This window comes from Pristiophorus japonicus, chromosome 1 (genome assembly GCF_044704955.1).
Source record: "Pristiophorus japonicus isolate sPriJap1 chromosome 1, sPriJap1.hap1, whole genome shotgun sequence".
NCBI classification, from domain to species: Eukaryota; Metazoa; Chordata; class Chondrichthyes; family Pristiophoridae; genus Pristiophorus; species Pristiophorus japonicus.
In genome coordinates, this window is record NC_091977.1 from 134,164,801 (window position 1) to 134,178,094 (window position 13,294).

Consider the following 13,294-nt stretch of genomic DNA (forward strand, 5'->3'; position numbering starts at 1 on the left):
CTTTCCAGACACTTTGTGCTCTATTCACAGTTTACTGTCCCACCTAACTTTGTATCATCAGCAAACTTGGATACAGAACACTCGGTCCTTTCATCTAGGTCATTAATATAGATTGTAAATAGCTGAGGCCCCAGCACTGATCCTTGTGGCACCCCACTAGTTACAGCCTGTCAACCTGAAAAAGGCCAGTTTTATCCCTACTCTCTGTTTTCTGCCTGTTAACCAATCCTCTATCCATGCTACTGCATTATCCCCAACCCCATGAGCCCTTATCTTGTGTAATAACCTTTTATGTGGCACCTTATCAAATGCCTTTTGGAAATCCAAATATGCTACATCCACTGGTTCCCCTCTATCTACCTTACAAGTTACAACCTCAAAATCTTGAATAAATTTGTCAAACATGATTTCCTTTTCATAAAACCATGTTGATTCTGTGTAATCATATTATGATTTTCTAAGTGCCCTGTTACCACTTCCTTAACAATGATTTCCAGCATTTTCCGGACGACTGATGTCAGACTAACTGGCCTGTAGTTCTCGGTCTTCTCTTTCCCTCCCTTGTTGAATAGCGATATTACATTTGCTATCTTCCAATCCATCGGTACCGTTCTGGAATCTAGAGAGTTTTGGAAGATCAAAACCAACGTATCCACTATCTCTGCAGCCACCTCTTTTAGAACCCTAGGATGTAGGATGCCAGGACCAGGGGATTTGCCAGCTTCTAATCCGATGAGTTTCTCTCTTTTCTCTATTTATATTAATTGCATTAAATTCCTCACCCTAATTAGACCCTTGGTTCACCACCATTTTTGGTATGCTTTTTAGGTCTTCTACTGTGAAGACAGATACAAAGTATTTATTTAATGTTTCTGCCATTTCCTTAACCTCCATAATGATCTCTCCAAACAGTAACTGGAAATTTGTGCATTTAAATAACTGTCTGTTCAACTCAAAAATCTGACCAGAGTCACGACATACATTTGTATTTCAATTAACTAACTTGGATGTTCCCTCAAATAAATTGGTTGGAGATCAACTAAACAATCCTTGCAACTTTGTATTGAGTTAAAAGCTGGTTTCTGATTGTTAATCCCTTACGTACCATGACAGAATTGAAAAAGCCGATACGATGCTAAAACCAAAACAAAAATGCATAATCCTTTGTCACAGAAAATATGGTCTAAATAGGGAAAAGCTAGTAAGTAGATGAATAAATATATTTAATGATCCTACATAAATTAATAAAGGGTAATTCAGAGGTGGGAAAAGTGATCAAAAATACTAATAAGATGCTGAAATAAATGTTCTTGCTTAAAAACCGTTTAGAACTGGAAGAAGTTAGCGATTAATGAAATATTATTGACCAGAAATGTCTGTTTCTCTCTCCGTAGACACTGCCCGACTTGCTGAATGTTTTCAACATTTTCTCTTTTTATTTTGGATTGCCAACATCCGCAGTATTTTGCTTTTGCCATATGATGCTCAGTTGCTTGATAAGAGGTTAATTGTGTCGAACTCTGGTTAGATTTCATTTGCACTGTTGTGCTCATTTTGGGTGTCCCCACCTCGAGGATATACTTCATTTGCAGAAAATCCAGTGCCGATTCACCAGGGTGGTACGTGCGATGGATGGTCATGAACCCCGATATTTACGGGGAGGGAGGGGGTTGTAGCGACTAAGAAACCCAGAAATAATTTAACAGCAGAACCTCATTGAAATGTTTTGTCTCCATTTCCTGGTTAGCAGCCAACCAGATTGAGAGTTTGGCTGGCTGGTTTGCAGGAAGGCCTCAGGCACCAGGCCACTGCCAGGGAGTGGAGAGGAGAGGGAGTTGCGAGTTTGGGGGCGGGGGAGGGGGGATTGGAAACCTTTGGGAGATTGGGAAGATCAGAGGTGGAGGCTTTGGGGAGATCATAGATCAGATATTGGGGGGGGGGGGGCGGAGGGGGGGAAATTAGCTGATTGCAGGAAGGGAAGCAGGTTAGCTTTGGGGGGGGGCAGGGGCAGCACTCCTGCTCCTCTTGGCATAAAGGGGCTCACCTCTCTTCAACTACTGGATTTCCTGAGTCCTGGGAAACCTAACCCGCAGGCATTAAAAGTAAAACTCTGCTAAAGTTTGAGGCATGCAGCCTCATCAAAATACTTGAAATACGAACTCGCCTCTGGAGAATAGGTTAGTCACCTGCCCCCAACCTGCATCCGTTACAGCCGGAAGTGGGCGCGTTGGAGGCGACTTGGGGGTCAGGTTTTCAATTTGTAAAATTTGAACCCCGCCCGCCTTTGGTGGGGAGGGGGGGTGTGGTTAAAATTACCACCATGGTGTTCCATCTTCAGGTATTTCCTGTTCTTATTCTACATACTTTGGCTTCGGAGTCTTGACTCCCTACAGTCTTGAGAGTATCATCACTAGCCCTAAAAGCTAGGTGATATCTGTCATTGAGCCCAAGATAACAAACAGGAAACCCTTTGTATTGCTTTCACTTCTGAATCTATCCTGTGTCTCCACTCAACCTTCTGCCATCTTCAACAAAGAGTGGAGTATCACAAAATCAAATCGTGTTTTAGACTTTAACTAACAAGCACATTTATTGAACAAAAAGTGAAAAAACAAACATGTAACCATAAGGCAGATATGTATGGTAGATCAGCTCTTTGAACAAAAAAATGGTTGGAATGTGTAGACTACGGTTATTATTTTCCATTGTAGATTGTGTTCTTCTTGCAGTATGTTTTAACTGTGGGTGCTGATTAGCCAAACCTCTCTCACTTCAAAGGTTTCAACTGATTCAGCACAATTTATTGGAGTACCCCCAAAAAACAGCATCCAAGGCTTCCTGGATTTGAATAGCTCTCTGTTACATTCCAAAGAAGTTGCCAATCACACTGGCAAATCACACGGTATTTGTTTGAATGTGGCCTAGCTGTACCCTCAAGGTTTGGAGATGAAGACCTGTACATTTGTATCATGTAAGGCAGGGAACATAATTCTGACCGCAGCTTATTTCTAAACTCCTTGGGGCTGAAATTGCTTACCGCTGTGTTTTTACCGCTGTGGTGGATGAGATGGCCTCTTGAGCGAAATTCCGCTCTTGGGCTTTTTTTTTCGGTGGACCGGAAGTCGCTCATAATGGGGCTGGATATGCGGTGGTAAGTACACTAGAGGGGCAGAAGTTGAGGGGGGGGGGGGTTGGGGGGCGGGTAGTGTCCGTCGCTGTCAGTCATCAGTGTAGTGCTGATGACGTCATCACGGTGCCGCGTCACCATGGCACTTAAAGGGGAGAGCCTGCGCAAGTTTTAAAGTTCGGTCCACTGGGCCACCAGGAAGGGGTTCAGCCGGGTCAACAGCCTGGCACCAAAGAGGGGGTGCTAGGCCACCTGTTGGCGGCCCAGCCGAAACCAGGGACATAATTGTCGGCCCAACATGGCAGTCGGCCAACAAAAGAAAACACGGCAGCAGCGCATCCTCCACTTTAATGGGAGCTACACCGCTATTTCAGAAGGCCACAACCGTACTGCACCATCTGAAAAAAGCAGCTTTTGGCACCGCCTGGCAGGAGGAAGATTTTTTTCTCCACGGAATTTTGCCATCAGTGGGGGGGAGGGGGCGGGGAACGACGGCGATGTACACTCTGATGACGCACTTTGGACGGATCGTCAGCAGCGGAGCCGGGGTGAGAGTGGGTCACTGCCAGAGCGGGTCACTGCCAGAGCGGAATTTTGATAATGGCAGCCATTACACGAAAAGTCGGCGGCCATTGCACTCCGCAGCATGGCCACCGATTTCCGGTGGTAACAGGCCTTAAGGGGCAATTACGGCCCCCTAATTGAGCCTACTTAATTGAGTCCAACATAAAGCTGGCACTATTTCAAAGCTGGGGAGTTATGCCCGGTGTCCTGGTCAATATTTATCCCTCAGTCAGCATAACAAAAACATATTATCTGGTCATTATCACATGCTCGCTGTGTGCAGATTGGCTGCCGCGTTTCCCACATTACAACAGTGGCTACACTCCAAAAGTACTTCAAGGCTATGGGGCAGAATTTCCGACATCCCGGGCCCATACGAAGTTTCTATGGACCCAGGAATGCATTGGAAAAGCCGGTTTTCAGCGCGCAAAGCGCATGCGCTGAAAACCGGCTTTTCCGATCTGTCAAGCTTGACAGATCGTAGCCAGATCGAGAGCGAGGACATTTGTATGGGCAAGATTGGGCTATTTACCCATACCTTGCCCAGCAAATGTCCTCAAAACTCTTGCGTCTGAAAAAGCAGGTGCATAGCCTACTTTTACAGGCGCAAGTGTTTTAAAACACGCAAAAAGAATTGTAAAATAAAATTATAAACACATAGTTTATTGCTAAAAACTCTCCCCACCATGGTAAGTTTATTTTTAACCATAATTAAAAAAACCTTTTTAAAAATCGGGAAAATATTTTATTTTTATAAGACATAATAACTTTAATTTCAATTAATTTTAAATATGTGTGGTCTGTTTTTTATTTTGTGTGATTGCTTTTGTTCCCATTAATAGCACTGAGAACTCATAGATATGTGAGTCTCAGTGCAATTAATGGGAACCTGTGAAATACTTACCTGATGGGCTGAGCAGTCACATATGACTGCATCTTCTGTGTGGGAACCCTCTGCACAGGAGGAGAAGGCCTCCCCATCGGAAATCAGGGCGCCTCCTAGACCACCAGGTAAATTCATTAAAAATATCCAGCAAGGAGGAAATTGCCCGCAGGAAGACCCCCAGAGGAATTTCTGGGCCATTATATAAATGTAAGTCTTTCTTTTTAAGACTTTCGCTCCTTAAACAGTGTATAGTATCTCAAACCCTTGGGGGCCGAAATTCACTGTCCCCGAAGGGACAGCTACCGCGAAGTTTGGGTGGGCAACTGATAAAATCGATCGACCGCCGCGGTCAGATGATTTTCCCTCACCGAGCTATATTCAGCTCGGGAGTGGGGTGGGGATTTGAGTGGTGTGCACTTCCACTGAAAAGCGGCCATCACAGGGATTTTCAGCTGCAAAAAAGGTAAGCCTTTTCCCAGCGATGCCCCCGCAAGGTATTCGAGTCGGTGCTCGAACGGGACACCGCTGGAGTGTTGCCGCGATCGGGGCCCTTTGGTAGGGAAATCGTTTTATTAATTTTAGTATTTTTATTTAAGATTACAGCATCCACTGTATTTATCTTTTAATAGTTTTATTAATTATTTTGGCTCCATTCAACCTGCTGAGTGCTGCTCAGAGGTTTGCACATACTTTTGTACAACTTTCAGGTCTGACTCTTTAGTGGAGTCCTGTGGGCTGCAGAGACCTGCTTTGCAGGGTTCACCCTGAGGATGGAAGGAGTGTTGGGAGGGCGACATCTGGTACACCTGGTCAGAAGGTGGCGGCACATAGGAGATGGCAGAGAGGCAGAGGGCAAGGGAGGCAGCAGCCATGATTTGTTCATTCTGCGCCAGACGAGTGTGCCCGCCGTCTTCACCGGCCTGAATCAGGATTGCGGTTGGCTGCTTGCGGACAAGAGATATCCCCTGTCCACTTGGCTGCCCACTCCACTGCAGAACCCCAGGACAGTGCCAGAGCATGCCTACAATGATGCTCATTGTGCCACCAGGTGCATCATCGAGCTGTGTATAGGTATCCTTAAGCAGAGATTCCGGTGCCTGGACCGCTCTGGTGGAACCTGCAGTACTCTCCTCAATGGGTCTCCATAATCGTCGTGGTTTGCTGCATGTTGCACAACCTGGCCATCATGAGGGGACAGACGCTGGAGGTCGAGCCAGCAGTACCACCTGAGGAGGAGGAGGTGGTGCAGGAGGAGGAGGAGGAGGATCCCCGTCGTCCCAGAGCTAAGAGGCGTCGACCCATCGCCACCCTCGAAGGGCCGGGTGCAGACTGGCGAGCACCCTCCTGGGTGGGTACGTCCTCACATATACGGACACCTCCCCTGTAATCTCCCTCCATGCATTATGTACTTCCTGTCTGCCAGGTCTCCCCACATCAGGAAACAGTATTCTTCTTCTGTCTTCCACACTGTCCATCAGAGTCTCCAGCTCCATATCAGTGAACCTGCTGGCTCTCCTTGCACCTCTTACACCAGCCATCCTTCCAAACTCCTTCCCCCCTCAGGGCCTTGCTGCAAACCCTGGCCTTTAAAAACGACAGGGGGCCGCTGGCTTGTTAGAAACCCTTACTTGCATGCTGAATTTCTGAGTGGTGATAACGCTCAAATTAAGACAGCCACACCATTGAAAAATTCACTTTGGAAGGTTTCATTACCGCTGGAACCCATTTGTTCACTTTTGGAACTGAATATGGGGTGGCCCAGCCATGAAAAAGTTTTGGCACTAATGGCCCCAAAAGGGTGGGGGGAGCACCAGCTTTCCAGTGGTACTGAATTTCGGGCCCTTGGTATGTTAACATATTAAGGGAGATATTACAATAGTATCTGTAGTGCTTCTCATCTTGTTACTTCAATTAACATCAAGTAATGCCAAAGTAAAATCGCATGCAAATGCTCTTCAGTATATTTTTTAAGGTAGAGTATTCAGCAGTATATTCTGGCAGTACTGCTGTTTTTAGCCCAGCACTGCCCCACAGCCATGTTGCCTAATTCAGGAACTGTATCCTATGCAACCGTGAATACATGCATGAGCCTATCTTCCATCAGACCTTGAAGTTGTGCACTATTATTCCAAATTCCTGTACTGCCTTAAAATTACAACATTCATATTACTTCAGTTCGGTTTTTTAAAAAAGTTATGGGTGGTTAGGAGTGAGTAATCAGGGTGTAGTTTAATTGCGGGGTTCTGACAACTTGAACCACAAGAATGAAACATGAGTGTATTTAACGTCATCTAAATTCTAAGATTAAGTTACAGCCTAATTTCTGTTTTTCTACAACTGGTTCATTGTTTTAGTAAATATGGTGCTCTCAAGAAAAGTAATATCATCACTGGCCACGAGCATTCGATAAATCCGAATGACAGGCCAAGGAAAATAAATTATCCCTGTTCCCAGTTCATGCTCCCCTGTGTGCTGTAGTATATTCAACATGTTCGCTCTATAGGAACTGAAAAAGGCCATTCAATTCACCTCATTGAGCCTACTGTGCATTTTTGTGAGTTGTAGCAGTTCTGTTCCCTGAATCCCACTTCCCTGCTTTTCCTCCATTCCCTATGTATGTATCTACCCCCCCTTTTAAATTCCTCAACCGACTTTGCATTTATGGCCTTCTAAGGCAAATAGGTCTACATTCTCACCAACCTTTGTATGAGAATGTTTTTTTTTTGGATTCACTTTTAACGGACAACTCAAAATCTAAGATTTTTATGTACCTTTGTTATGGATTCTTCTATTTGATGGAAGAGTCATTTCCTATTTAAGCTGGGATTTACCTTCATTATTAATTAATGTCTTGGTGAGGTAGTGTCAACTGTGGCTCACTAGGTAGCACATTCGCCTCTGAGTCCCAGAGAGTTGTGGGTTCAAGTCCCACTCCAGGAACTTGAGCATATAAATCTAGGCTGACACTCCAGTGCAGTGCTGAGGGAGTGCGGCACTGTTGGAGCTGCCATCTTTCGGATGAGACGTTAAACCGAGGCCTGTCTGCTCTGTCAGGTGGAAGTAAAAGATTCCATGACACTATTTTGAAGAAGAGCCGGGGAGTTTTTCCTCTGGATCGTTTGCCAATCACCTTAAATCTCTGCCCTCTGGTTATCAACCCTTCAGCCATTCGAAACTGTGCCTCTTTATTTACTCTATCTAAACCCTTCGTGATTTTAAACAGCTCTATCAAAACTCCTCTTAATCTTCTCTGCTCTAAGGAGAACAACCCCAGCTTCTCCAGTCTATCCACGTAACTGTAATCCCTCATCCTTGGAACCATTCTAGTAAATCTCTTCTGTACCCTCTCCAAAGCCTTCACCTCCTCCCTAAAGTGTGGTGCTTAGAATTAGACATAATACTCCAGCTGTGGTTGAACTAGTAAAACAGATGGGTGGGAGAAAGAGAGAGAGGGAGAAAGAGGGAGAATGAGAAAAAGAGGGAGAGAGAGAAAAAGAGGGAGAGAGATAGAAAGAGGGGGAGAGAGAGAAAGAGAGGGAGATACTGAGATTATTATACATCTATGTCTGGAAACTGACATTTATTGTATTGCAGATAAGTGTTCACTGTTGTGTCTGCTTAGTTTTTTTGTCTTGGTTCTGACATGAAGTAATGTTACTGTTGAATGCAGTTTCAGCTAGCTTACACAGCAGTATTGACTATTTAACATCAGACTGGAATAGAAACTACATAGTAACCTAATATACATTACTTCTGTAAAATATCCTTTAAATTGTAATGCTGCTCATGGAGTTAAATAAAATTACAATCATAATGCTTTTCAACAAGTACAGCTTATTACAGCTGCTTTGATGACACAAAAAAGATAATAAAGCCAGATAACACTGTAGGATTTTGTTGTGTTGGCAGAAGGCAGAGTATGAGGTCATCCTGTTCCACATTTGCCAGAGTAGACTCAAACAGCATATCATTTTTCATGTGATATTTAACATTCCTCAAAATTTAAAGTTAGAAATGCATAAAGTCTCAAACTGTACATTTAATTTGACTGATTGCATCAAGTTTAAATTTCCCTGTTCCCTCAATATGTACTGTACCAACAAGTGAAAAGGAAAATGGCACAAAAATGAAACTGGATCTTTGATCATTCCAGCTATAGCAAAACAAGTGTTCAAGCTGCAGCAAAGTGTAGTTTTTGGGTAGTTTGCTTCCATTCTAGTGTTTATTTTGAATTGGAAAAGCACATTTTAAAAAGCACTCCACATCTGAACACCACTAACAAACATTTTTCAAACTTCCTTCTGCAACACATCTATTTGTTGAGTGTACTCAAACCAAGGTTTGACCAATCATGAAACAAAAACATTGCTGGTCGCCTGGGTGGGGTGGGAGACAGGGGTTGTTCTACATAAATGTACAATGCAATACCTTCATAGTATGGATCTCGTCCAGCAGTCGGTCTGCACGGCGCAGGTTCTTCAAGATGGCATCCTGCGTTCCCCTGCAGATATACCCAGAATAAAACATTCGTTCAGTTTGGGAATGTAGACTTGTCTCAATTAAGCAAAATTACCTTCTGCTGCACAGATTTTCACCCCAAAACGAACAAATGGACACACCAATATCACAGTTGGTAACTGAAATTATTTTCTGCAAGGCCAGAATGCTTCCAATATTTTTATAATCAAATGATTCTATCACAACAGAATCATGTACCACCCTTTCAGTAACCTAGTCAATTGCCTTAACATTCACCAAAACAAATATATCTGATTATTATTTTTAAAATGTCCTGAGATACTATAAAAGGTTGTTTGGGTGGCCTGGTTGCACAGCACACACAAGTTCCAACATCCTGTACAACAACAACATGTATTTATATAGGCACAGAAAGGTCTCATGTAAGCTCATGCCTGCAAGTTTGCAGAGAAATTCTTGGGTGAAGGCATCAAAATTTTGTGGGTAAAAAATTTATAAAATTTGCATTACCACTTGAAGCATCTAAACGCTATGGGGGGGGGGGAGAAATTGGGTGCCTTTGCGTTTCCCGTTACATAGAAACATAGAAATTTACAGCGCAGAAGGAGGCTATTTCGGTCCATCGTGTCCGTGCCGGCTGACAGAGAGCCTCAGTCAGCAGCCCTGAAGGTTACATATAAACCTATGAACAATGGCAGAAAGGCAAAGAGCACCCAGCCTAACCAGTCTGCCTCACACAACTGTAACACCCCTTACAATGAAAAATTCTACACTCCACCCCAACCGGAGCCATGTGATCTCCTGAGAGAGGCAAAAAACAGTTTAAAAAACCCAGGCCAATTTAGGGAGAAAAAAATCTGGGAAAATTCTTCTCCGACCCATCCAGACAATCGAAACTAGTCCAGGAGATCATCCTGGCCGTATTCGATTCCCTGCAGTACTTACCATTATATCTGCACCGACCAACAAGAGGTTATCCAGTCTAATCCCAATTACCAGCTCTAGGTCCGTAACCCTGCAGGTGACGGCACTTTAAGTGCCCATCCAACCCTCTTGGGGCGCCAGCGAGGAGCAAATGGCTTTACGACCAGGCGCGACGATAACATTGACTCCTGCCGTATTCGGCAAGAGTTTTGCGGCAGCGCTACGGCATTGTGCCCGATTTCCTTCGCCCACAGATCATGACATCATTGGCGTGTGCATTGCTCCGGTAGGGTCCTGGACCAGAAATTGAGTTTTGCCACCTGCAGCAGCACTGGGCAAAAACACGACAGTTGCAGGAGGTTGCTTCACAGGTGATGCTTAAAGGCGAGGTTGCCGAGCTAAGTAAAAAAAAAACTTACCTTCTCTCTTGCAGCTTTTTCCGCGGGTTCCTGCCCGCAATCTATCAGCCCGGCAATCTGCTTGAGTGGCAGGCTGATTGCGTGGGATCGCGGCCACCGTGGTTGAGAAGGTAAGTTTGTTTTCCTTTGCAGAGCCTGCAGTGATAGCCCTTCCCTTTAAGGGAGGGAAGGAGCCTTTCAATGTGGCAGCGTTGCACGGCCCAGTATGTAGCACTGCTAAACTCACCGCCCCACCTGCTGCTGATTGCACCCCAAGAAGGAAGTGCGCTCCACTTCTTCTTGGGGAGCAAAAGTTGAGTTTTTTTAAAGTTGTGGTACATCAGGTATGGTTCAATTTGTAACAAACAACTCTCAATCTGAATCCAGGGGAATTAGTATCACTGTCTAATCTTATCAAATGGTAGTTCAGAATTGAGACCTTCCATTCATCCACCAAAAACCACTGACTGACATTTGTGCAAACAGTACTTTGAAAGTCAAGTTCCAGGAAACAAAAGACATGGAACAATTTTGCAAAAGCAATATACTGCGGATGCTGGAAATCTGAAATAAAAACAGAAAATGCTGGAAATACTCAGCAGGTCAGGCAGCATCTGTGGAGAGAGAAACAGAGTTAATGTTTCAGGTCGATGACCTTTCGTTCGGAACAATTTTGGATTAGTATTGATAAATAACTCCCAGAGCATAGCAATTGGAAATGTTGATACCGTTCATGACAACCTTCTTACACAAGAAATAATTATTTCAGATGTCCTTTAAAAAAAGAGCAGAACTAACTTCGAGTACCAACCCTTGAAACAGACTTGCATTTGATGGCCACAAACAACAGCTGAGTTTCAATCAGACCAAAGATGCTCTGAATGACCATGTTAAGTTTGTATAATTGGTTAATCTAATTTTAAGTAAAATCGAAGGGAACATTTTAGTATGGGGAGTCTGGAAAATTTGAGGTTTTGGGGGCTGGCACTAAAAACATTTTGGAAACACTGGTCTGGTCTGTTTTACTGGTTCCATAGTTTAAAAAAAACAAACATACTTCTGTGAAGTTTTATTTATGTTACTTAAGTATTTATATTTTTCATGGTACACTGGAAGGGAGACAAGGGGATACAGTACAGATTATATCAGAAACAAAACACTAAGGAACTTAAATTACACAATGGAAAACTAATAAATGAACATTCTGCTCTCAACTATTTAACACCTCCATTAAAATATCAGACAGAGGAATTTCAAACATCCACCAATATCCGATGGAGGAATTTCAGGGCCTATGCATAACTGATAGACAACAAGAAAGATTTGCATTTATTTAGCGCCTTTCATGATCTAATAAAAGTCCCAAAGCGCTTTACAGCCAATGCAATACTTTTTAAATGTAGTCACTGTTGTAATGTAGGAAACACGGCAGACAATTTGTGCACAGCAAGGTCCCACAAACAAAACATGATAATGATCAGATAAATGTTCTAGTGATGTTGACTGAGGGGTAAAAATTGGCCATGACATGAGGGAGAAATCCCCTGCTCTTACGTAGGATATACGGCACAGAAACAGGCCATTCGACCCAACCAGTCCATGCTGGCGTTTCTATTCCACCCGAGCCTCCTCCCGTCTTTCCTCATCTAAATCGATCAACAAACCTTCTTTTCCCTTCTCCCTCATATGCTTGTCTAGCCTCCCCTTAAATGCATCTATACTCTTCGCTTCAACTACTCCCCGTTGTAGCGAGGTCAACATTCTCACCACTCTTAGCGTGCAGAATTTTCTTCTGAATTCCCTATTAGATTTCTTGGGACTATCTTATATTGGTGGCCTGTTGTTATGCTCTTCCCCACAAGTGGAAGCATTTGTATCCACTCTATCAAAACCTTTCATAATTTTAAAGACCTCTATTAGGTCACCCCTCAGCTTTCTTTTTTCAAGAGAAAAGAGACCCAGCCTGTTCATCCTTTCCTGATATGTATACCTTCGCATTTCTGGTATCATCCTTGTAAGTCATTTCTGCATCCTCTCCAGTGCCTCTATAACCTTTTTATAATATGGCGACCAGAACTGTACACAGTACTCCAAGTGTGGTCTAACCAAGGTTCGATACAGGTTTAGCATAACTTCCCCACTTTTCAATTCTATACCTCTAGAAATAAACCCTAGTGCTTGATTTGCTTTTTTTATGGCCTTGCTAACCTGTGTCGCAACTTTTAGTAATTTGTGTATTTGTACTCCGAGATCCCTTTGTTCCTCTACCCCATCTAGGCTCTCACCTTCCAAGTAATAAGTGACCTCCCCATTCTTCCTACCAAAATACTTCACATTTATCTGTGTTGAGCTTCATTTGCCAATTATATGCCCATTCTGCAAGTTTATTAATGTCTTCCTATAATTTGTTGCAGTCCTTCTCAGTATTGACTATCCCCCCAAATTGGTGTCATCCGCAAATTTAGAAATTATGTTTTTGATTCCAAAGTCTAAATCGTTGATATAAATTGTGAACAGCAGCAGTCCCAGCACTGATCCTTGTGGAACATCACTACCCACCTTCTGCCACTGTGAATAGCTACCCTGTACCCCCACTCTCTGCTTTTTGTCTTGAAGCCAACTAGCTATCCATTCTGCTACTTCTCCCCTGACTCTACATTCTCTGATCTTGTTCAGTAGTCATCTTCGAAATAGGGCCATGGAATATTTCACGTCCATCTCAGAGGGCAAATAGGGTCTCAGTTTAACGTCTCATCCGAAAGACAGCACCTCCAACTGTGCAGCACTGAAATGTCAGCCTATATTTTGTGCTCAAGTTCTTAGACTAGGACATGAACACTCAACCTTCTCTCACAGAGGCGAGAGTGCTACCATTCAGCCACAGTTATACCGTGAAAGAGGCACTCAATTGGATCT

General features: G+C 43.6%; 1 protein-coding gene across 1 annotated transcript in view; it reads right to left on the reverse strand.

The window, feature by feature from the left end:
• The window catches only part of srfbp1 (serum response factor binding protein 1), a 307,607-nt gene that overhangs the window by 160,076 nt on the left and 134,237 nt on the right, over positions 1 to 13,294 (reverse strand). Inside the window, exon 3 of the mRNA XM_070883365.1 lies at positions 9,006 to 9,078. Coding sequence (XP_070739466.1) covers positions 9,006 to 9,078 — 73 coding nt within the window. The remainder of the gene's footprint in view (positions 1 to 9,005; positions 9,079 to 13,294) is intronic.